The sequence below is a fragment of the Malus sylvestris genome, chromosome 10 (assembly GCF_916048215.2).
Source record: "Malus sylvestris chromosome 10, drMalSylv7.2, whole genome shotgun sequence".
Taxonomy (NCBI): domain Eukaryota; kingdom Viridiplantae; phylum Streptophyta; class Magnoliopsida; order Rosales; family Rosaceae; genus Malus; species Malus sylvestris.
This window is the reverse complement of record NC_062269.1, coordinates 22,941,883-22,968,405: the sequence shown is the minus strand read 5'-3', so window position 1 is coordinate 22,968,405 and position 26,523 is coordinate 22,941,883. Positions and strand designations below refer to the sequence as shown.

At 37.0% G+C, this 26,523-nt stretch overlaps 1 protein-coding gene across 1 annotated transcript; it reads right to left on the bottom strand.

Annotated features, from left to right (window-relative positions):
- Positions 1 to 8,633: 8,633 nt before the first annotated feature.
- On the bottom strand, positions 8,634 to 13,340 carry LOC126586620 (probable protein phosphatase 2C 60). Its single transcript, XM_050251527.1, has 5 exons — positions 12,996 to 13,340; positions 12,079 to 12,517; positions 11,271 to 11,638; positions 10,282 to 10,518; positions 8,634 to 9,243 (listed from the first exon to the last, which is right to left on the bottom strand). The coding sequence occupies exons 2-5, from the start codon at positions 12,395 to 12,397 to the stop codon at positions 8,974 to 8,976; spliced, it is 1,194 nt and encodes a 397-aa protein (XP_050107484.1). The 5' UTR covers positions 12,398 to 12,517; positions 12,996 to 13,340; the 3' UTR covers positions 8,634 to 8,973.
- Positions 13,341 to 26,523: the final 13,183 nt, after the last annotated feature.

Sequence of the window (26,523 nt, the reverse complement as noted above, 5' to 3'; positions counted from 1 at the left end):
TTATAGATGCTAAAGTTCTGTTGTCTACAATCATTGGAGGTTTTTCTGCCCATGTTCGATGACAGGCCAACGAGATGGCCCACCACCTTGCAAAATTCTCCCCACACTGCGAAACTCTCTGATCTTCGTTCGAGGAACCACCGGATCTCATGGTTGATCTTCTTGTTTTGGAATGTAATGGTTGTTAACTGTTGGTGAGGGGAGGTCTCCCTCCTCTTGATATGAGCATATTTATGCAACTTTGTTATCTTATTTCTTTGCATTTACTTAGTTAATTTCCATTTATTGTAGTAATTTAAGTTATTTTCCTATTATTGAGGTCCAGTTGGTAAAGATGATAATAAATAGCAAAATGGAGCAATTTGGAGCAGTTTTGGATTTGGATTGGATAACAGGCGTGGATGGCATATGGGCTGGACGTTTTTGGTGTTTAAAAGGCGTTAGACATGTGCAAAAATATGGAGAAATTAAAGTTGAGGCTTAGAAGGCAAGGAATTACACAAGAAAGAAGAATCCTAGTTGGAGAAGAATATTATATTATCTTATCTTATCACTCTCCACCTGATTCTTAGAGTTCTAAAGTAATTCAAAACGCCAAAACCTTTTCCTCCTTGGATTCAGCCGTTTCCCCTATATATATATATATATATATATATATATATATATATATATATATGAAATTCATGCAGCAATTTAGGGTGTGTTGCACTTGCCATTCATCCATTGAAGTTGCTGGAGTTTTCAGAGTTCTTTCTCTCTTTGTTTTAAGTTTCAATGTTTATTTTAGATTGCTTTTCAGTTATGATGAACATGTGTAACTAAGTTTCTTTTTAGCTAAAAGTGAATTCGAAGCCATGATCATATGTTTTATATAGATTGATTACATCCAGTTATTGTTTCATAAGACATGAATGCGATTTACTTATTTGCTTTATAGAGAACTTATTCTAGTATGTTTATTAAGGGTGCACACTTAGTTTGCATGCAGGGATTTGATGCTAGAATGTAAGGGAATTTCACCTAATTGGTATGAACTTATATTTGTAAGTTGTAAAAATCACTAGTCATGATTGAGTTAAATAAATTCTTGGCTAGAGTATCATGCTTTTCATAGTTATGAATGTTTTGTCAATGCTTATGATTTTCACAGAACTTAATGATCTTTGAGATGTATCTCTATCATGCTTTTCATCGTTAGGGAACTTGAAAAGAACAATTTGGTTGCGTCGCTGAGTCCAATTCAATGAACTTAGGGAGTTAATTAGTACTATTCACAGTTAATTTGGGGCATTGTCATTCATGGTTTATAGGAAGAATAATTGGAAATCGATTTGTATGCATATGATTCATGTGTGGAGAAGAATCCTTTAGCTATCCTTTCATCCATATTTCATTCACAACTTAATTTACTTGTTGCCATTTACTTTTGTTTTAATTAAATTCGTCCAAAATCCCCCTAGTCATTGTTTTGTTGTTAGTTTAACTTAACTTTTAGTTTATTAAGTTTAATTTGTGTTGGTTAGCATCCCTTCTAATCCCCAAAATAGAATGATCCCTACTTTCTCGTACTACGATTGCATAATTTATGAGTTTAATTTGTGTGTTAGTTTCTACCACATCACCTCTCTCTGTTTACTTATTTTGTACACTGCCTTTTTAATCAATGAAATCCTATATCGTCGCTTTTCAATAAAAAGGTATAAATTCAAGAAGTAGTATGTTCATAACACAATTGGCAGCAACCAACTAGCGCAATAAGCCATATGTCACTCTCTCTTTGTTTTCATATCTCTTTCGATTCTCTCAGTCGCCCCAATCGATCCAAATTTAGGCATCAAACTAGTGCTCCATGCATTGGTTTCTCGTCGTCTTCTTTGTTTTTAAAGGAAATGTTTTGAAATCTGACTTCCACAATTTCAGAGGGAGTAGGATTATCTCCTCTCTTTTTCCCCTCCTTCCCTCCTCTCTTATTTGAACGGTCACGGTTAAACCACATCAACATCTTATATTAATTTTTTTTTATAGAAAGAGAAAGACAAAGTAGAGAATGTAAGATGAGAGGATGAAAGAAGATGGAAAAATCCTACTTCATTTGATGGATAGGTCAATCCAAAAGGACATTAGGAATAGTGGCATTGAGTGTTGTGCCTCTGTCTAGGGTTAGATTAAAGTACACCATTAAAATAATTAATTGGTGATTAGGTCAAACTAATTAAGTGTTTTTTGTGTGTGTATTGGAGGTGGTGCAGGAATAATGCCCTGATAGTGTCTGACAAGTGACAGGTGAGAGTTAAAACTCTCCCTCTCTCACCTCATAATTCTCAACTTCCATTTTTCTCATAATTTAATTTTCAAAATTCTTGTAGGACCTTATTAGAATTTTATTAGATTTGATGTATTATTTGGATGAAGCATGATAGATGTATCTTTGTTTGGGCGCTGCTGTGACAACCTGTCCCAGATTTTATTAATTTTTAAATTTTAAAATGTGAAATTACGAAAACAACCTAGAGACGAAGGTTTTGACTTTCATTGACTAGCGAATTGTGAGCTGTACTAAATATTATTTTAGCGTATTCTTGAGGTAATCGACGATACGATCGAGTATGCACCAGCAGAAGTGAATTTGGAATGACGAACCGAAAGTATTTTGAAAAAATAACCTTTCTAATTATATTATATTATAGCATAGTAATTATGAGGACAAGTGTCTTTGTGTGAGTGGGAGTGTGTGTGTATGTGACGGGAAAGGGGGAAAAGAAAAGAAAAAAAAAAAGAGAAAATGGAATGGGTAGAACTGCCCAATCGGAGAAAAGAGAGAGGAAGAGAACATGAGGGACAGTAGAAAGAGTCCAACGAATCAGGAGAAGAGAGAAGGAGATGATGGCCAATTAGAAAGAAGGAAAGGAGAGGAAATGAGAGATGATGAAGAAGAAGAAACAGGTTGACCCGCGCGACCCGGGGAGATTCCGTCATTTTTCTGGTATTTTTCCAGAAAATCAAAGCAAACCACCACCTAGAAACAACTTCCTAGCATTCCCTCTTCCTTTCCCATTTAAAATTAGAAGGAATTTGGTGGTAATTTATTCAAAAACCGAAAGTGGGTGCCGTGGGGGAACATTGCTCGAAATCCACCACTTGTGAAACGTCTTCCTTCAATTACCACTACCATTAGCCCCCCCCCCCCCCTTGAACCCAGGAACAAAGCCCAAGAGTGGTGGAGGCATCGGAACACGTTTGGAGGTCAAATTGAAACACACCCATTTCTAGGGTTTTGACGGGTTTTGATGAAATTGGAGCCTTTCCAGGCCAAATTGGCCTTGGTCACAGGTATGAAAGTTGTTCTACTCATTGAGATCTTCAAATCTACAAATTTTGGTAATTTTTAGAAATAGTTGATTTTTCCGGCGAGTTTGGACGGCGAGTGTGGCGGTGCGTGGCCCGAGGGCCGCCAATGCTATTTTTAGGCTATATAAGATTCGTTGAATTCATTTTTGAGAATTGAATGACGTAGATTGATTGTTAGAACCAAAATTCTCTAAGATACGTTAATAGGCCATTATGTGAATTGACGATCTGACCGTTGGATCGTTATCAAACTTTAATAGGTTATTATTCATAATATTTAAGGAATATAGGAACTTACGGATTGGAAATCCGACGTGTGGATCTCCTCGAATTGGATTTGTAAGTTCATAAAATAAAATGTTAACCACCACTTGGTTTTGGCAATTGGTGGAGATCTGACCGTTGGATCGTTCCAAAACTTTAGTTTGTTATTCTAAAAGCATAACGTGGATCCTTGAAAGTTACGAATCAGAGATTTGATTTGTAGATCTTTTGGACGGAATTGCGTAGACTTATGTACGATGTAAGTTATGTATTGTATCAATGAGAATTCTGAGATATGGTTTGATAATTGGTCACAGGCGCCGATCGTTTATGACGCCTCGATGTTCGTGCTAGGAAGTTGTAGTGCGGACTCCAGGTGAGTGGATCTTTCCTTGCTCATCTTATGTTTCATGATTGATAATTCTATAAATGCTTTTAAATAAAACTGAGAACTTATGCCATGACATATATATATATATATATATATATATATTTATATATTTATATATACATATATATATATATTTATATATTTATATATACATATATATATATATATATTTATATGTTATAAAATACTATGAGATGGTTGAGTTAGATTTCATTGTGACTATCCATATGCGTATTACTATAAATGATTGTTGCGAACTATGAATGGCTTGATCCCTGTTTAGGGTACGTAGGCAGTCTAACGAGACGTTAGATGCAACCATATAAGAAATGAGATTAAATAGTTGAGACCATAGCCTTGTTTAAGGAATTGAGCAATGTGTGTGGACTTTTGGTTTTAAGTATATATGTATACACTTGATGTTTTTCCCAAAAAATGCAATTATATGAATTATGCTTTAAAAATGCCATGCCTATTGAATAATACATAAACGATGAGTTGAATTGGTTGCATATATATATATATATATAATTGTGGTGTTGTGAACGCTCTGAAGTGCAAAGGTGAATGCAGGACACACATGTAAGTTCAGGTAAGTTCAAGTAAGTTTAGGTAAACTCAAGTAAGTATACGGTATCAGATAATTGATGAGCTATGTGATGAGATATGAATATGTCGTATAGGTCACTAGAGGTGACTCCGACTATTATATGCTAGCCATAACTAATGAGATATGTGAGGAGATATCAATATGTCGTATAGGTCACTAAAGGTGACTCTGACTTATATGCTAGCCATGATTGATGAGATATGTGATGAGATATGAATCTGTCGTATAGGTCACTAGAGGTGACTCCGACTTACATGCTAGTATATATAATGAATATATGTGATGAGCTACCATATGTGGTGAATACGTGATGAGCTAGTAGACGTGATGAATATGCGATAAGTTAACATATGATTAAATATGTGAAGCATGACTTGAATAAATATATGTATATAAAAATGTATATTTTTATATTCTAAATCTGGAAATTATACAGGTGTCGTAGCGAGGGATTATAACAATTTATATAATTTCTATTAAAATTTTAATTACTGGGCCACTCACCTTTGTCTTGTCTTCACCCCCCAGGTCTTCTTAGTTGAGTTTTCTTATCGTTGAGGAATCGTGGCGATTCTTAGTATTGAAGATTATTCGAGGGTACGATTCTTAATTCACTCTTCTGTACCTGCTTATACTCTAACATCATGTGTGAAGTGGGTTCATTCCCGCTCACCAGTGCACTTTGGTATTTAGGCACTTTTAGGTTTAAACTTAGTCACAATATTTCCACATCATCACACTTTATGGCTTCGTCACCTTCCAGGTGATGGCCAGCACAGCTCAATTCGGAGTCCTAGTAGACATTCCGGGTCGGGGTGTGTCAGTTGCTATCCACACATTTTTTTACTAGAAACACATTTTGTTAATTTTTGTATTTTAGTTATTTTCAATATTTTTTATTCGAAAATCAAAAATTAAAAAAAATGTACAAAAGATAGAAATAATGTGTCTATAGCACATTATTTGTACAAGTCATAGCGCTACAGCTACAAGCAAAACCTCTCAGAGACTGCAGTGCAGATTATGGTTTTATTACAGTTTAATGATGAAAGCGACCAATCACAAGTACATAGTAGGCACGGATACTTTCATCATGTTTCGCATTAAACTGTATAAAGAGATTTTTTTAGTGTACTCAAAACACAAAATGGTACATTATATGTTATAATATAAGTGAAGAGGTGATATGTTTAATGTCACTCCACTTGTATTCCAATATCTGATGTACTGACTCGTATGCAGAGTATACTAAAAATCCTCTTGCATTCATGCCCTTCTACATTTTGCTTTTAGTGAGATCTAATTGAAATTGTGAATTTAAGCATAGATGAAAATATCGATAATATCGGCGATTTCGCCGATATTATCGTTTTTTTCATATAACGATATTTCGCGAGTATTTCTTTAATTATCGCTATAATATCGCAATAATATCGATATTATCGCGAAAATATCGATAGTATCGCGATATTATAGATAATATCACGAGATGAACCTAAAAATATTTGAAAATTTCTGAAAAGTCTCAAACATGCACATAAAGGGATTCGAACTCCTCCCATCTAACTCCTTCAGCGCCTTGACCACTATACCACTTACGTTTTTGTGAAAACATGCTAAACTATTTATATATATGGTTTTGTTTTGAATTCTTTTTGCAAGAAACAAATTTGCACATATTCCAAATTTTTTGTGGTATTATATTTTAAATTGTGTCAATTAATTACTTAGTCAATGGCATGTGGTTTTTAATTTTTCTATTTTTTATTTGGTCACTTACATGTATGGTTGGAAAAAATTCTCAAAAATCCCAAACCAAACCGAAAAAGTCCCAAACCAAAACCATCCCGAAAAATACCGAAATTTTCGATATGGGATTGGTTTCCAAATCCCATTTGTTTGGTAATCCCGAAATCCCGAAAAATACCGAAGTATTCGGTTTCCTATTGACTTTTGGGTTTCGGTTCTTGAAAGTCATTGTCATGGTTGCTGACTACTCTTCACAATACACTTACTCTACACATAGAGATGATGAAGATAGTGAAAATTTTGAACCTCATAGGAACTCTATGTGGTACTTAGTCACTCATGTATCTTACCATGCAATGTATAAAGTGTAAAATATTGTACTAATTCATTATATATAAATGATTATGGTGTGTTTAAACTTCTTTCATTAATTACTACATATTTTCTACACTCACAATATTTGACAGCTCGCTATATAATCAACTTAAATCAGTTAAATCCATCATGCAATGCATTTCATTCTAATTTTTTGTGATAAACTAATAGATAATTGACTAAATAAACATCCTGCAAAGTTTCAATAAAAATTTCTAAGTTTTTCTTACAATTTCCGTGGTTTCCATGTAATTTTTATCGATATCGATATTATCCCGATATTTCCATCGATATTTCCGTGTTTTCGGACTACCGATATTTCCGATATTACCGATATTTTCTTCCTTGAATTTAAGTTAGGGACCTTATATATTAAAAACAAATTTAAACCACATTATTATTAATCCATTGTGAAGCTAAGCCTACAACATTCATTCTACCGTAGATAATATCGTTTGTTAAAATAAAAAATAAAAAATAAATAAAAAAAACTGAAATTGTGAATTTCATAAATTAAATGAAGTTTCATTTTTAGTCCATGCATGCAGTACCAATTATGTCACGTTATTAATAACTAGATTTCATGCACCCGATCATGTACGTGCAGAATGCATTTTTTGAATCACGATGTGGTACTCGCAACTTACATTAAGATAATAAACCAATTAAAGCAGCTGAATTCATATAATAAAATCGGTCTCTATAGAATTTACATTAAGAATAGAGAAAATAATATTTAATAAACAATTGATTGAATTATATTATTGCTAGCCTATTGTGAGACTAAGCCCAGCCCCTCCCTCTTAATGTAGATAATATCTTTTATTTAAAAAATAATAATTTGACAATTAATTTAATCACATTATTATCCATGTGCGAAATACATTTTTTATAACTGGCATTACGCACCTCTTAAGATGTTTTAAATGTGTTAAAAATAGAGAAAATAATAGTTAATAAATAACTAATTGAATCATATTATCACTAGCTCATTGTGAGGCTAAGTCTCTACTCCTTAATGCAGATAATATCGTTTATTAAAAAAAAAACAATCATTTGATAACTTATTTAATCACATTGTTATCAACGTGCGAAAAACCTTTTTTATAACCAGTACTACAATCCTCTTAAGATGTTTTGAACGTGTTTAAAAATAAAGAAATTGAATTACATTATTGTTAATTTATTTTGAGGTACTAATTAAAAAAATAAGCACCAAAAAGTAAATTATTAACGAAATATTGTTAAAATGACAAAAATACCCCAACCTTATTTGATGTTTTATTTTGGAATGCCTTTGATTTTTTTTGTTTTGGGGGCATTTTTGTCTAAATATTTTGTTGAAGCATGGTGACACCAAATCACTATTCACCTTTTCCATTCTCTTTATATAGAATAGATATGGTCGATGTTTGATATGAAGGCTAGACTGGACTAGATTTCATGTACAATCAGGGAATTAATATAGATGTTATCCCGATCTCTCCGTTTTTAAAGATGATTAGTGGGATTAGTTTTAGCCATCAACCTCTTCTCTAAATCTAGTCGTTTTGCGCATCTCAAGCATGACCGCAGTTTCTCAATTGCCGCAATTCAAAGACTACAACTTAGATGAAATGTTATTAGTACTCCAAAACAGTAAGGGAAGTGCTATTTACACACTTATTTTTACTTCTTAACACATTCTTTTAATTTTTTGCCATTAAAACGAATCGATTAAAGAAGATCAATGACAAAAAATGAATAACGGGATGTGAAAAGTAGGGAGTGTGTAATTAGCACTATCCAATAGTAATTATGTACTCTTATCCAATGTAGAAAATAAAGTAAGTGATCAATGCATAACGACTATTTATACTAGTAAAGATAAATTATTAAAAACTAAAAATGAATAAATAAAAAGAGAAGCAAAAAAACTTAATTGGCCATCTCATACAAATTTACAGATCTGAAATTCCAAGGGAAATCAAAGAGAGAGAAAAAGAAAGACGAAAGGATAAGAACATTGCGAAGAAAATAAAGCTGCGATTACTGTCACCTTGTTGTCTTCTCCCAGTTCCTTTTTTGTTGTTGGCACAGAAGCTAAATGCAAGTATTAGATTTCCAGTTAAAAGTTACAGTGTACATTAAAGAATCGAAGGCCGGCTCCTCGTCGGAAATGTTCTTGGTTCGGAAGCTACCTAGTATTAACACAGGATGATGGTGCAACAGAACACACATGAGAGATACAGTTTAATCAGGTATTGCCAGCTTCCGTTGCCGAGGCGTATGGAGCCAGAGTGTTAGGAGGCAGGTTGATTCCACCTCCTCTCACCGATAGATTTGGGCCCTTGACAGAACTAGCCTTGCTCACAAGGTTCGAGTCAAGAAACACAACAATCACGGTTATGTCATCATGGAAATGGCGGCGAACCCCGCGGTCAATCTTCTTCAAGTCCGAATACCTCATTTCTCTCTTTTTTGCTGCTTCTTGCAGGGCGGTTTTCACCAGCCTTTTTGCACTTCCCTGCATGAGGTTGGAAAACAAAAGTTAAATTCTCTGCCATAAAGGAAGGAGTTTCCATAGAAGACTGACTTGTGAGCAACATATAATCAGAAGGGGTTGACCAACAAGACATACAGAAATGAAACAGACTTAAAATATAGGTGGATTTATCTTTCTCCCCCACAAACCCGAAGTTATGAAACAGCTAAAACTTATAGGTCAGTTATTCATCAAGGACAAGAGGCACAATGGAAAATGTTGATTTTGATCGACTATGCACATTATAGAGTGATATTCTGTCTAAAAGTACAAGAACCAATGCAGCTAAAATGTCCGAAAATTTGGGTTTCTAGAACCCAGTTGATTGCTCTACTCTATCAATATGCACCGCCTGCAGCATGATATCTAAAAGCAGTTTGAACCAAATCCTACAAAACCATGGGCTTAACGAAATCTGAAACAATGACTCCATAGAGGATCATTTCAAGTATCTCACAAGTCATTTCTCCATATAATCAGCTGAGGGAGCTGGCTCCACTCTGATAGATAGATCCTACTGTCAACTGATACATGTGCAAATTTTGGAATGCACACACATTCAATACACAAACCAGCTTTCATTCAATTCAACGTACCAAACACCTTAGAATTTTGATAACTTGCAGAAAGACGTAACTTCATGCTAACAGGGACTTATAAAGGCAATCCTTTTCTCCTTTTATGTGGAGGCTAAAGCCAAACAACGAAGCAACAACCATCCTAGACCCAGACTTACAAGGCAATCCTATGATCTTAAAATACCAACTTTACTTTTTGTGAACCAAAGTTCTATTTGGGATACCAGGTAGGTTTGTGTGGTGGAAAATTATTTTCTTCCCCAATATTGTCTCTCTTTAGCAAAACAAAATATGGAGATACGAGGCTTACACTAGCAATAAGTTTAACATGTCAACTGCTCCCTGATTCTACTTTCCAACATAAGAATAGTTAAATCTTTTTTAAGAAATATAATCACTTTATCGTTAGAGTACCAGTATACTATTCAACAATAAATCTTACACTTCGTGGATGTTTTTGAACTATGTCCACTGCTTCCTGATTGGTGAGGTGTTCCCATAGCCCATCAGATGCAAATATAATAAATTGATCGTGTGGCTGCAATTGGATCACTGAAATTGCTGGATCAGCGCTCAAAATTGGTCTTTTGATAGGGTCCCGAAGACGAAACTTGGAATACAAAGGCTCCCTGTTAAATTCAGCCTTTTTCAAATACACATCACCAATAGATCTAGATATCTGCAAGATATAAGATTACCAAATCAGTTTCACATCATAGAAATGATAAGCTGTATCAAGTCAAATCATCTATTGTGTAACATTCGAAAACTGAAAATAACCAAATATTGTCCACGGAGTTTGTCTTCATATATGATAAGATGCCTCCTATATGTGATCACACATCTTGTTCCTCCAGGGACTGATATTTATCAAGATTTGAGTAATGATCTATCAGAGCTATCACTAGTATTAAGATGTGAAACCATACCTACCATACAATATTTTCCCTAAACATGAATGTGTGAACTTCATTATTCCTTCACACATAGCCAAAAGCAATCTAGATCAGTAAAAATTCCAGATTATTTTTTAGCTTTGTGAAGTACGCGATCTAGTGTGAGACTTCCCTCATTCTTGCTTAAGCAATTACAAGAAAGCAAAACAAACTTGGAAAGAGCATGAGAAGAAAACTTGATCGTGCTTATAATCCCATATAACTTATAAAATAACCAACGCACCATAGATGAAGTCATCCGGAAAACATAAACGAAACCAATATACTCTCTTTGAGGAACGGAGTTGGAGAAGTATAGTTAAATTACAGCCATTAGGAACTTTCCAGCATGCACTGTTGACTATTTGATTACCACTGAACACAAGTATTTACAGCCACTAGGGCTTGATGCAAAGAAAGTAGAGAAGTTATTAACAAAGTCTAACTCCAAAGAGCTGATATCATTAACCATTTCCTGATACTGTAAAAGAGTTACCTGTATTAGGCCTTTCACACGCCATACATTATGCTTCAAAACAACGATATGTGGATCATCAGGGTGCAAAGACTGCAGCTCCTGTCTCACAGATTCTATACAGGCATTGTGCTCTTGTGACAACTGAATAGAGAGCACCTCCCCTGTTGCCTTCACTATTCTCCCCAAAACAGCACGGGAATCACCACAGTTGGCGATATAAAGAGTTTCATTACAAATAACACCGACAAGGCAGCACGATCCTACTGCTGCAATCTGTGGTTTCATAGGCCACTGCCTAGTAACTACGTTAAGAAAACCCTCTTCTGTTGCTTGAAATGCTTTTCGTATTACATCCACAGACATTGACTGCTGCTCCGAACTAAATCCTGCATATTACACAGAAACTCAAAATTTACAACAGGAAGTTTGTCTACAAAATCTAAAGCCCAAATGCAATAATTGAAATGTAAAGTTCGTATTCCGTGCACTATACCATTAGATGCTGATATGCAAAATCCTTCACTTGAACCTGCCTTTATGGCACATACTCAACTTAATTAAGGGCGACTCGTAATTTTTAACTCTAAAAACATAATAAAAACTGCATTCACAAGGTGCTCTTCTTTACAATTCAACAAGGTTCCAAATCCAAATTAATGCACCAAATCGCTAAATCATGCCCTATATTGTGAATTTCTTCCCCTCAAATTCCTCACCAATATAAAGGCCATACAGAATTTCAAACCAAAAGCAACAAGGCCAACAAAGCTTTCTGAAGGAATTCCAAAATGTTCCAAATCTCATTAGAAAAGCTAAACTCACTTACTCTTGAGATGTTGAAAGAGGTGATCATTGATATAGCGTGACGTCTCCGGCCCCCCATGGCCGTCATAAACACCAACAAAAGTACCATAGGGGCCAGATTCATGTGTGCTCAAACTACCCGATTCAAGCTGACTTTGATCCTCAAGTAAATTGTTAGCCTGAACTACAGCCATTGAGAAATCACCATTTATGTGCTGGCCCGTGTCTTTGTACCACAGGAGCCCGTCTTGGCGACCCCCAGAATCGGCACCGGTATGAACGTACCGATTCGACCTCGGCCGAAAACAGAACTTCAAGTAGTTCATCAACTCTGATAACATCCCTCATCTCATCCAAACAACCCTCCAAAACCTCCACATGTAAGAATAACTTTTTAAAAACACAAATTCCAACCCAGAACAGCTAGTATTGCCCTTATTTCTCAGCTGAGCCACTATACACTGCAAAACACATCCACAGAACAAGTCAATAACTGCACAAATTGAAACTGTGTTTCTTTCATTCAATCAGAGCTGAACAATCAGGACCCAACAGATCAAGAAAACAACATAAAGCAGCCACCTTTACAGTTAATTTCAGTTGGGGATTGCACAAAACAGAGAAATTAGGAGTTAGGACTCAATATTCCAAAAAACCCATCTGGGTTTCCATTTAAAACAAAATATCCATCCACAAAAGCCGCTGGTTTATTGAGAAAAAATCAATAAAACTCAATGGGAGGTTTGAAAAAAAGGTCCCTTTTTTTTTGTCAACAAAGAGCTTGGTCAAGCCATTTGAAATTCCAGAAGGTCTACATCTTCACATTGCTAAAAATGAATCTTCAGTTTTCACAAATTCCAAAAGCACCCAAATAATCAGAATACAAAAAGCACCTTTCTTTCTCAAATATCAGGACCTAGAAGGCAAAAGGAGACTTACCCAATTCCTAATTTGATTGCTTCTGCTTGTTGAAACCAGCTTTTTGCTACAGCTGAAGTGGAGGAAGATCTTGAAGAGAGTAGAAGCTCCTGTGGGTACGGAACCATTAGATCTGTGGATCCATAAAATCAAACACAAGGAGCAGAATTTTGGTTTATGTATTTAAATAAAGAATGTGGAAGATGATGAGATTGTTGAACAAGTGGAGAAAGTGAACGGGAGTATTCTAAAAGGAAGAATCTTTGAGGAGGAAAAAATTGGGCAAAAGTGAAAAAAAAAATGAAAACTCGCTCCTTCTCTCTCTCTCTCTTCAGCAGACAAGCCCCATAAAAGACCAACAATGGAGAGCTTGAATCCAGCAAAGCAAAGGTCCAGCTATGGGCTCCACACCACTATATGCCACATAGGGGTAGAAGGAGAAAGGAAGAGAGTCAATGAAGATAATATTTTAGACAGTGATAATGTGTAAGACGGTATATTGGGCATTCCATGAACTGCAACTTATGTGCTGACACGTGGAAGAGGGGAGAAAGAGATGGATATCGGGGGATTCAAAGCTTAGAGCTATAATTCATCAAATCAACCCCTTTTAGCCAAATTAAGCTGTAAATTTATGTAGTTAAACTATGTCAATCGGGAGATTCAAAACTTCATAGATGGCTAAGAGTAAAACATGGTTTTACTAAAGTTGAATTTTATACCGGAAAAACCATGTTTATTGATTGATAAAAATACCAAATACAAAAAGGCCTTTATATAGAGAAAGACTAAAGCAAACCTTAGACTAAAACCCTAAAACAAATCCTAGACAAAAATAAATACTTAATGGGCAAGTAACTAATCCTTGGCCTGCAAGATAACTAATAACAATCTAAACTCCAACACCCCCCGGTCAAACTCATGGCGGAACACAGACATGAGTTTGCCAAAGTAGATGTGGATGCAAGACTCCAAATTCCAGTGCTAATGCCAATGTCAATGCCGACTTCAAGCTACCATGTCCAATCATCTTTCCTAGATTCAGATTTTGAATTAGTTGCAATATGCAAAACAGAAGCTGCTGTTGTTCCAAGTGGTGACTTCTGTGGAAATTCATGTTGCTGAGATCTCTTCGGACATTAGGATTTCCAATGCCCTTTCCCTTTCCAATAAGAACAATCATCTATAGCAACCCTAATTCTAATACAAGATCTTGCCACAGCCAATGCTGAAGTGTTTGACAAAGATGAAGATAGCCTATGCGACTGCACACGAACTTCTTCGGCTTATAACTCATTAAGAACATAATCAACAGATGGAAGAGGAGTTCGATGAAGGATGGAGGTATGGAGTCTCTTGAACTCATCCCGCAGAGGCATTAGAGACTGAACAAGACGTTGTTCTTCTTTATATTGACAATAGAGCTCGATAATGCCAAGTTCTTTAGGCTCAATCAATGCAAGTTGGTCCCAAAGATTGGTCATTTCATTATAAAAAACTTGAATACTCTTATCACCCTAGTGGATTGCACGAATCTTTATTTCTAATTGACACCTCTTAGCAAAATTGGCCTTGGTATACAACTTTGCCAAGTGATCTCAAACTTCCTTAGACGTTGAAAACTTAGCAAGTTGCATTCCAATAGTCAAATCAACAGAATTATTAATCCAAGTAATAATCTTCGAATTATTCATCTCCCATGCAGCTAACAATTCAACATGTTTCTCATCTTTGGGGTTATTTGGAATAGAAATCATTCCAGAAACATAGCCCCACAAACCTTTTCCAATAAAAAAATTCTTCATCACATATGCCCAATACACATTATTTTCATTCAATTTCACACCGATAACTTGTAAGGAATCATCCTTTGCAGATGCCATGACAACACTAAGGAACAAGATACCTAATAGCAAGCAGGCGACTTGAACAAACGAGTTTTATCTGGTTATGTATATTGATGTAGATGCAGACTGATGCAGGTGCAAAGATGCAAAATCAAAGATTGTGAGTACGGTGAAGTGGTGTGTCGGTAATCCAGTTCATCAACGTGGCTGCGATGGTTGCAGCGTTTCAAGTAGGTACAAATTCAAACCGGTGCAAGTAGGTTGCAGTCGGAGGGGTCCATATAGATGCAGCGGTGTGGAGTGATCTAGTACGGTGGTGGGCTAATTAGGTGGACAGCACGGTGGTTCCCGAGATAATGACCTTGCTCTTGATACCAAGTTGAATTTTATACCGGAAAAACCATGTTTATTGATTGATAAAAAATACCAAATACAAAGAGGCCTTTATATAGAGAAAGAAGACTAAAACCCTAAAACAAATCCTAGACAAAAACAAATACTTAATGGGCAAGTAACTAATCATTGGCCCGCAAGATAACTAATAACAATCTAAACTCCAACAACTAATTGTCTACATCATCACTTAATGATAGTGAACCTAACAATTATATATTTTTCAAAATGTTAGAAAGTTATTTAGAATGTTTTAAAATATTATGATTAACTTAGAATCACTCTTAAAGATTGGGTGGTTATCCAAAATTGTATACGATTTGGTTAAAGAAATCAATATTCTAATTTGAATGTAGGTTTTAAATCATTTTTTAATAAAATAATGAACAAAATAGCATTATTATTAATATACAATGTAGATAATATTTTCCATATTTTTGTTGTTGATATTTCTTTCCTACTATAAACAAAGGAATTGTTATTAGCACTCCTAAAATCTCATTTGGCACTCCAAACTTTCTATAATTAGAAAGAAAAATACATTTGTAAGGAATGTAGAATGAGATTTTTGGAGTGCTATAACAGTTCCCTAAACAAAATAGTAGCTTTTTTTCTCGATAATTACATTGAGTTTTAGATTAGAGAAATTTTTCATTGTGTTTAGAATACAGGTCACCACGTGTCATTATATAAATAGAGAGAAGTTTTAAATTTAAATTTGTTAATTTTTTAACACAAATATCTCACCACTTGTATTGTGACATGTGGTGTACCACCTTATATTCCAGGCACATTGAAAATTCTTTCTTTGGATTGGTCTTCCATTGTATGATTTTATGGTGTTTTTAATAAAGCATCTAATTGCCACTCAGTACTACGGTCTGATGGTATTCCTCTTCACTTGGAAGTGAGAGGTCTTAGGTTTAAATATCGTAAATGAAAAAATCGATACCAAACTAGACTGCTCATTGTGTGGCTTAACCGAACTCCTCCTACTTTTAATGTAAAAATATCGATGTACTAAAAAAAATAAAAATAAAGCATCTAATTTTCCAACAAAAAAAAGTAGAGAATTGTTATTAGCACTATAAAATTCTCAATTTGCATTGTAAACTTTCTATATTAAAAAAAAAAAACACTTATGAGAAGTGCAAAATAAAATTTTCAAGTGCCAATAACAATTTTCAAAAAGCACTATAAATACAATGATACCAATTTAACTATCACTTAACATGCTTCTAGCGAGAATATTAATAAATTTATCAAATTTACAAATCAAATTAAAGTATGTATGATTTAGTTAAAAATGAATTTTATTCATTGATTTCCAAAACAGAACTCTTTTGATCCAACCAAATGAATTTGGTTAACAAATGAAACCTCTTTCAGTCCAATGAATTTGGACGGAAATTTGTAATTATCGAACATCATGTATTTACTTTTACTTCATGAATTTGGTTACTTACACGCCTTCATCCGAGTTTCGTTGAAGTCCAACCCATAACAAGTTTTTATCCTCTACATGCGTGACTACGAGGGATGTGGGAAGCCAACCAATACGGTGTCAATAATAACATACGTCAACCACCATGGGGTGACTCAATGGTTGGAGACAAATTTTAGGCCCATATTTCACATGACACATCTTTGATTTGATTCTTACCGCTAGTGAATCACATATCTTGGGTAATAACATACATCAGGGCTATCTAATGTGAGAGGCATTTAACTATGGAACTTTAGGGTCATATCTTTCTCTCATAACCAGTTCCCCACAAATAATGCACATTTCATAAACCTCTTCCCCCATTTTTGTCCATACTGCCGGCATCCTTGTAATTATTCTTAGAAATTCATGCGTAACATGCCTACGGCATTTATATACAGAGAAGTTTAGGCTATACGAACACGTATAATGTATGATCATTTTCTTACGTACATCGGTGACAGTCCAAAAGTGATTGCATGTGGTTGTAATTGAGGTGGGTACTTGTTACTTTCTCTTTTCTCTCTGGAGGTAAGTGCATTTGTAAGTTATTGGTGAATTCTTTGCACTCATATGAATTGCTTTATGTATCATTTGTGTGGACGTGGTCGTTGCAAAGCCTAATTTTTGGGCATTGTCCACATGCACATATCGAACGCTGTCCTAAGCCTAATTTTTGGGCATTGTCTTACACATACACATATTGAACAATGTCCTATAATAAAATGGACCAAAGTCTTGGATAGAGCTGACCTTGAGGGTATTCAAGTAGTGCCACGGGCATAGGACCCCTATTTGGAAGGGTCTCTAAAATCTCAAGACCAATCTTGGTCTTGAATTCTTGCTAAGGTAAAACCCACTTCACCCTTGGCGTTAATGACCATCTTTTTTTGGACCTCATATTTCTTGCCCTACCACTTGCTTCACATAGAAGCTATTTTAGGGTTGAAGTTCTCAGCGTTCGACAACCCTCTTTTGTTTGGAATGTTGATATCGTGACATCTCAAGTACGTATAAATTTTCTCTCCCTCTTTGCACACACGTGTACAATTACTCTTCTCTCGTCAAACTTTTAGATCTTTTTACTTTTTTACTTTTAATTTTCTTTTGAATTTTTTAATGATGCTCTTGATGTGAGGTTCGTATTAAAGTTTGTTTGATGTTGTAAGACCTAGTGCAATGGTTGGGTTAAAATTTAAATTTTAAACACCCCCAAGGCTCTTCTAATCATTGGGCTAAATTTTGGGTAAAACCTAAAATTTGTTCTAGGGTTAAATTCCAACCAAAATACCAACCAAGGTTAAGCTGTTGGCCCACAAATGTGCATGAACGCACATGCCTGAAAACCACACTCGGCATACTAACACACCCAATTCGCGTGCATGCAACAGAGTTGCAGCGGGTGGGATCCACGTTGACAGCTTTATCGATCACCCAAACCAAGTCCAACGACTAGTTTTTCATCTAACGGCTCACATGATTGGACCAACAACAAATAGTCCATATTCAAATTACTATTTTTTAAATCTAATTCATAAATATATTAAATTCGACAGCTGAAATCGCATAAGATCAAGTGCCCAAAACTAAATCCAACAGCTATAGCAATTTAAAAAATATATATTATTAAAAAATTTCAAGATGGCAAAAACAGTTTATAAATACATTCTTCCCACTTTCAAAACTATTTCTGCCCACTTCCAAAACTATTTTGTCCATTTTCAAAATTTTCAAGATGGCAACATATCAAATTATAGGACCTAATTGCTCAAATGATGAAGATATCGCTTTGTGCTTCGTATGGGTTTCTATTCACGAATATGGTGTTGGCAGCACAAATCAAAATAAAAAGGTCTTGTGAACTAAAATTTTTGACAAGTTCAATTCCAACTCCAACACCAACCGAAAGAATGTGGTGGTGTTTACAATCTGTGGAAGATTATCAACAAAGCATGCACTCTGTGGAAGGGCAGCTTGGGAGCTAGTGGAAGGAGTACCGAAGAAGTAATTGTGGATGCAAATTTCTTCCTCCTTACTCTTGGACAAAATTGCACCTATAAAACAAATAACACCTTAGGTCAAGGCCAATAGCCTCATACGCCCACAATGAATTTTGAGGGGGGAGGGCAGAATCTCCGATGCCAAATTTAGAATTTTGATGGAAAAGTGTTTGGAGAATTTTGAGTATTTAGCAAGAGTGTAGACCTAGGTTTTTAGAGAAAATGGGGTAGTATATATAGGGCATGGCGGGCCTCCTTGGGGGAGAAGGTGGCCGTCCCTTTGTGGTGTTTTTTATTGTATTTTGTAGTTAATTGGTAGTTTAATTAGCCATTAATAGATTAATTAGGTAATAAATCTATTAATTAGATAATTAACATAATTTAAAAGGAATGTTTTGGGGGTTACCTTGTGGAGAAGATGGATGAAATAGGTTTTGAATAAATACCTATTTTGGGCACTTTTTGATTATAGGATGATTGTCCATTGCTCGCGCATGGGAATTCTGGTGCTCCTCAAGGGTAATTGTGTCATTTCTGCCCAAAAATCCACTTGTCGTCTCTTGATTATTTTTTGCTCCACAAATGCCCCCACACTTGCTAGGCTGCTCGTAGGAAAGGGCAACATGTGTAGAGATCTCCAATTTTGATGCAGATTCTCTCTTGGACTTGGAATTAGATTCTTCTAGGAAAGGGAAATAAATCGTCTCCAAAGCCTATTTAAGCCTACCTTAAATAGGGGATTAAATCAACTTCGGAGGGTAATTATTTATCCCTACAAGAAAGAGATAAAGCTAGAGGATATTTGTTCCCCCTCCCCTAGCACTCTTCTTTGCTTGCATGTGTAAAGAATTGCCTTCCATTGATTTCTTTATCTTCTTCATGTTGCACCGATGTAAGAAAAACTTAATTCTCATTGTCTTCTTCTTGGGAGGTGCTGCCACTAGGCAGCCGTCGGGGTGGTGCGGCATGTCGGCTGGCAAAGGCCAGGAGTCAGCTTGGCATGGGCCAAGAAGATTGTGTGGCAGAGGCCATTGCTTGTGCTACTCAGCTTGATTGAAGCCAAGGATTGGCTCGGCATGGGCTGAGGAAGCGGCATGGCATGGGCAACGGTTTGAGCTGCCACGTTTGGGCAGCTTGCCAAAAATAAGCAAACTGCTTGAGTTTGATTTCTCAGCTGCCATAGATGGAACAGTCAAGGGTGAAGCTGCCAAGATCGGAGCTGTTGAAGATGAAATGTCGGATGAACGAACTGTTAAGTGCAAAAGTGGTTGCTGCCCCCTGACCATTTGTTGCCTAGTTGATCTTTAAACATTCAATATTTTAAGCTATGTGGCATTTTCGCACTGGAGAGCTTACCCAGATGGGTGTCGAGGAATTAGTTTACGCTCTCGTATTGGAGAATAATTAGTTTATGCTCTCACACTAGAGCGCAATTAGTTTATCCTCTCGCACTAGAGAGCAAACCCATATGGGTGTCGGGGAATTGGTTTACCCTCTCGCACTGGAGAGCAATTAGTTTATCCTCTCGCATTGGAGAGCAGACCCATATGGGTATAGTGGAATTGGTTTACCCTTTCGCACTAGAGAGCAATTAGTTTATCCTTTCGCACTGGAGAGCAAACCCATATGGGTATTGGGGAATTAGTTTACCCTTTCACACTAGAAAGCAATTAGTTTATTATCTCGCACTGGAGAGCAAACCCATATGGGTGTCGAGGAATTGCTTAAAACCCATATGGGTTTTAAGCAGTTATTGTGGACAACAATTAAGGAAAACTGGACTGCTGGACAACTGAAATAATCCTCAGCTTGCGAGGTCTTATTTGGCGAACTGCTTGTGGAACCCATGTAAGGGTGTAAGGGTAGTGAGCTCCTCCCAGAATTATTGTGCCATCATTAGGTGTTTCGTCGTGTGCCCTTTTAAAGCTTGGTTAACATAAACAACATGGAAAAATTGGCAAGGCTGAGAGTCGTGGTGCAAGATTGGCACAGTTACGAGCCATGGTAATAGGTCAATGGATGTCGGGAGTCGTGGAGTAGGTAGGGACGATTATGAAAGCATGGCTTAGGCCAGGTTATGTGCAGCATGAGTAGTTTGACCACTAGGTCCGTGATGCTCGGCTACTAATGATGTGCTGCTTCAGTATTGAATCGTCTGGAGTGTTGAGAACAATGTCCGCCCCCGGTTCTTGGTAGTTGGACTGGTGTGTCCTTCTAATACTCGTTTGCCCTCGACAAGCTATTAGGCTGAGCTACTGTGTTTGTCGAAACAAAAGTAGTCTTTGTATCCAGCAATTTATGTAGGGTAGTCTCATCTGCTTGATCTTGTCATTGAAAGATGACTCCCTTATGTTGGTCATGTCTCATCGAAGCGTCTTGTCAATAGCTTCGTTGCGCAAGAAATCGTGCAATCGCTCAATTATAAGCTTTTCTACTTCTTCCTAAATTTGCCTTTGTTGGGGTGGTAGAGCTTTCGGTTTCCCCCGGTCATGACCTACTGGTCTAGACTGCTCATTCATGTGTTCGGCTCGTCTACGGCGCGGCTGCATTGCATGTGGTATGTTCCTAGCAGGCGAGTAGGTAACTCGCAAGCTGCTGGTTGAACTTGAGCCGGATTAAGTGACAGCTTCTCTCCGTCCATTGTGCTGCCTACTTTGATGTGAAGTAAATGATGCTCCTTGCGGGCCTTGCTGCGAATGAACATTTTACCTGGAAGGTTGCTCATGTCGATTATCGGAGTATGGCCTAAACCGTGAGTGTATGTTTGTTCGTGGACTTAACTGAGAATGCACGCTCTTCCACGCTCTAAGACGAGAGTATACACTATCTAGAGGACCCAGTCGAAAGTGTTATTTATTAGAACGCTCGGTTCGTGATTAGTCAAGTGGCTACTTGCTGGGACGCTGCTATAGAGATCCTTCGTCTGCCCTTGTCCTACTTCGTAACACCTCATCAGGGGCACATTGAATCTCGATGCGCTGCAAAACTTGATTCACCAAGGTCGTTTGCTATGCGAGGGCGCTCGTCAACTCTATAACTTGTCGAGATAAGTATTATTCTCCATTTGTGTTGGAAGAGCTTGGAATGAATGTATCTCATTGAGTAGTGGAAGTGTGGTAGACTCCAAGCGCTAGATTTGAGTTAGGAAATGTCAAATCTGCAAAAAAATGTAGTGAAAATGCTCCCGGTTCGATCGTCGGTCTGAAAATTTGAAGTCGGGACGGTTGAACAAATCTTGGACCGATTTGGGCTGCTTGGAAGGCCACGGGAGCAGGCTGGGCCACTAGAATGGGCTACTAGTAAGAGCAGGCTAGGCCACGAAAGTGGGCTGCTCGGAGCAGGCTGGGCCACGGGAGTAGGTTGGGCCGTGGGATCAGGCTGGGCTGCGAGAGCAGGCTGGGCCAAATGAAGTGGGCTGCTCAGCATGTGGTGCACGCTTGTGCGAGGCTTGGGCTTGGCTTGGCAACGCGTTGGGCTCACGTTAGGCGTGAAGTAACTTGGCTTGAGCCGTGACCTTAGTGCTATGAGACTTAGATGGCACGGCTCGGGTTGTGGTGGTGACACCATGGACCGCGGTGGTTCCCGTGGTGAAAACTCGTGGTGGTGGTGCCGCTCCACTTATTGTCACATTAAGCCTTGTGGATTGCCACGGTCCCATCTCTTGGATGCGAGAATATTCTACGAGTGTGAGACTCAACTCTCAATGAAAGCACCAATTTATGGATGCAAATTTCTTCCTCCTTATTCTTGGACAAAATTGCACTTATAAAATAAATAACACCTTAGGTCAAGGCCAATAGCCTCACACACCCACATGAATGGATGAGGGCTTTGGCCGAAGAACCTCCGATGCCAAAGTTAGAATTTTGAGTATTTAGCAAGAGTGTAGACCTAGGTTTTTAGAGAAAATGGGGGGGCCTCCTTGTGGGAGAAGGTGGTCGGCCCTTTTGTGGTGTTTTTAGTGTATTTTGCAGTTAATTGGTAGTTTAATTAGCCATTAATAGATTAATTAGGTAATAAATATATTAATTAGCTAATTAACATAATTTAAAAGGAATGTTTTGGGGGTTACCTTGTGGAGAAGATGGATGAAATAGGTTTTGAATAAATACCTATTTTGGGCACTTTTGACTTGATTGTGGGATGATTGTCCACTGCTCGCGCGTGGGAATTCCGGTGCTCCTCAAGGGTAATTTTGTCCTTTCCACCAAAAAATCCACGTGTCATCTCTTGATTATTTTTTGCTCCACAGTAATGGGTGTCTCGCTTCATAGTTTATTTTTCATGTACACAATCTTATTTAGCAACTAATTGATCTTTATTTATTCCTCGCATAGGGTGACAAAGCAATGACAATTTACAAGACAAGAACTACACACAAAAACCAACTTTTAAGTTGCATCATGCTTGAGACGTCCTCAAGGATTGTCTAAGGTTGCAAACCAAAGTGGACCAACAATGGGCAAAATTATTTGCTCATGAATGCTCAAGTTAATGTTAGCAATGATGTTGATGAATCAATGCTCCATCTCCTTTTATTTATTGGCTACTGGGACGAGATAAGCAAAAAGAAGCAAAGAGAAAATGGAGGATGATCCGATTAGTGCCAAGCTTTGTTCCAGAGTTGAAAAATCGATTGAAGGCTGAAGAGAGACCAAGGAAGAAATTGTATGAATGCGTTTACTCTTTGAGAAGCAAGTGGACAGGGAAGATGCAAGAGACCATTTAGCGTAAGAAAAGTTCGGTTTGATGAAGTGAGGGAGGTCTCCAACAAATACACTCCAAATAGGAAGAAGTTCTTCCATGAGAAGCAATCGGAAATTATAAGAAGGAATGCCTCAAGGAATATCTTTGAGGAAGAAGATCCATCTAATGTCTATTATCCAAGTCCACCACGAAATCCACCACCAAGTCAAGAACCAAGTCAACCAAATGATGATGAATATTATTAGTATTAGTAATTTTTGTAATTTTTATATAGTACTTTAATTATCATTTATTAATCTTTATTTAGTGTTTGAATTATCGATTGTATTAATAATTGTAGTAACATTTAGTATTTCATGTTTTATGGCGTAGGTTTAGTAATTTTTCATTATTTATCTAAATTTAAATAAGTGCATAAAAATAAATTAAGATAATCTACATAAATTTTATGTTAAAAAAAGTTACAAAAAAAGCTAAAATCATTCTTTAATAATTTTGGTCTAAATTTTAAGCCAAAACCATTGAAGTAGAAAAGTTATTTATGGGTTATAACCTAAATTTTATGAGCTAAATTTAGATTTTAACCCACACCATTGCACATGGTCTAAGACTATGAGTTTGAGTTAGAGATTATTTTGAGTTCTTATTTGAATGAATGTGTCTATATTACAACATGAACATATACTTGATGAAAATAAGTCTGATAAGAAAACATTAACCATCATTTCGTTCAGTAATGAAATACAAGTCCATTTTCATTACAACAAAGAAACGTTCATTGAGAAAGGAAAAGGGAAAAGGAGAGTTGAGTGCTTGCTAACACACACACATAGCACTAGATGATATACTAGAGGTAATTGTCATTTTCAAGTAAATGGATAAAGATGGCTTGATCCACCAATTAAATAATGTTTGGTTTCCAGAACTATTGGGTCCATTTTTCGCATAGGTCATCGTTTTGGCTGATCCTCCGTTGTAGAAAGTTACAGTGACCAGAAGTTTTTTCCTTTTTAGAACTTGTATTGCATATATGGATTTTACATGACTTGTCCCATTCTACTCATTGTTAGTCCATCTGTTCACCTTAATGGCTTGAGCTGGCACTCCAATCTCAATAATTCATGCCTTTGTTTTGTCTCCCTGCGTATTTTTACATAGATGATATATATTTTAAATTACTTTAATGCAAGAAAAGAAAATTTAACCTGATTGCAAAGTGTGAAAAGTGCAAAAAACTGCTCGATCGATTGACCACCTTCTTCTTTGTGAGTATGATGATTAGGAAATGTAACTACGTAATTATTTACCCATGCAGAAGATATAAGGGAAAGAAAAAAAAAGACACAATGGTATAGTAACGATCACGATAAAGTGAGAACCAGCCATTTTGAAAGAGTGAGTACTATTTTCTTGTCAAACTTTTGTTGTCATTTATCAAACAGTGAATCTTAATCACACTTTCAAGAAATATTTAGGCAACAATCAATTTGATCAATATTCAAGCTTAAACATAACATCTTACTTGTGTTGTTAAATAGTTTGACAAGAGAACGTTTCAACTGAGGTAAGAGTATTATAATTAGCTTGATGGCTTTTCTGGCTGCTTTTACCAAGACCACTGGGGCACGGTGGGGACTGATGTGGTTAAGATTGTTAAGGCATTCTGGCATTCGGGTACTCTTCTTCGAAAACTTAATCATACCAACTTAGTGCTCATCCCGAAGGTGAAGTGCCCTAAGAATATGACGCAATATCGGCCCATTGCTTTATGTAATGTCATCTATAAGATCCTTGCCAAGGTCCTTACTAATAGGCTTAAGAAGGTGATGCCGAAAGTGATTGGGGATAACCAATCCGCCTTTATGGCTGGAAAGTAAATTCAAGATAATATCCTAGTGGTGCATGAAGTTCTCCATACTCTGCTCCATCAGAAGAAAAAAAAGGGACCATCCTGGTATGGCTATCAAGCTTGATATGGCTAAGGCTTACGACCGAGTTGAATGAGACTTTCTCGCTGGTACGATGGTTAGTTTTGGGTTTGCACCCCTTTTCTGTAGCTGGATCAAGGAGTGCATATCTACGGTCTCTTTTAGTGTCCCCATAAACGGTTCTCCAACTGGGTACATCAAACCTGAAATGGGGCTTAGATAAGGAGATCCTCTCTCTCCCTTCATGTTCCTTCTATGTACTGAAGGTTTCTCTATGTTGATTAAAAGAAGCTTGGAATGAGGTGATCTCCATGGTTTCAAGATCTCTCCTACAGGGTCCCCTCTAACGCATCTCTTCTTTGCGGATGATTCTGTGGTTTTTGGAAAAGCTTCTATGAAGGAGGCGAAAAGTGTTGTCGACGTTTTAAAGATCTACGCTCAAGGCTCTGGGTAGGAGATTAACTTGGCCAAGAGCTCGGTTTTCTTTGGTTCCAATACTCCGAAGTGTATCAAGGCCAAAATTGTGGATACCTTGGGGATTCAAAGTAAACAGGGTTTTGGGAAATACTTGGGTCTGCAGGCTGACTTTGGGCACTCAAAGAAAGCGGTTTTTACTGAGGTTCGGGATAAGATTGAAGGCCGTTTGTCAGGGTGCGCCAAGCAATATTTGTCCCAGGCTGGAAAAGAGGTTCTTATGAAAGCTATGGTTATAGCCCTGCCAAATTTCGCCATGAGTTGTTTTAAACTTCCCATTGGCGTGTGTCGGGATATTGAAAGAACCATTCAGAATTATTGGTGGCGAGGCAGTGATCAGCGCAAAGGAGTACACTGGATTTCATGAGACTGATTAATGAAGCAAAAAAAGGCTGGTGATTTGGGATTTAAGGACATCCAATGCTTCAATTTTGCCTTCCTTGCTAAGATTGGATGGAGGATTACCCAAATCCTTTGTCCCTTCTTGCTTCGATGTTGAGAGATAAGTACTTCCCGGGGAAATCCTTTGAGAAAGCTTCTAGAGGGAAGAACACTTCATGGGGTTGGAAAGGTTTATTCGAAGCCCGGAAAATGCTGCAACTTGGTCTTAGATGAAGGGTGGGAAATGGGAAAAGTATTAATATTAGGGAAGACCCGTGGTTGCCGAAACCTTCGACTTTTAAAGTCAATCCGAAGGTAACTCTTGAAGGAACT

Bases quoted from the DNA above. Each gene is read 5' to 3' on its own strand.
- LOC126586620 (XM_050251527.1), bottom strand. From the start codon at position 12,397: ATGTTATCAGAGTTGATGAACTACTTGAAGTTCTGTTTTCGGCCGAGG. The intron at 11,639-12,078 runs GTAAGTGAGTTT...TGTAATATGCAG, and splicing joins CCTCTTTCAACATCTCAAGA to GATTTAGTTCGGAGCAGCAG. The intron at 9,244-10,281 runs GTAAGATTTATT...AACCTCATGCAG, and splicing joins TTCAAAAACATCCACGAAGT to GGAAGTGCAAAAAGGCTGGT.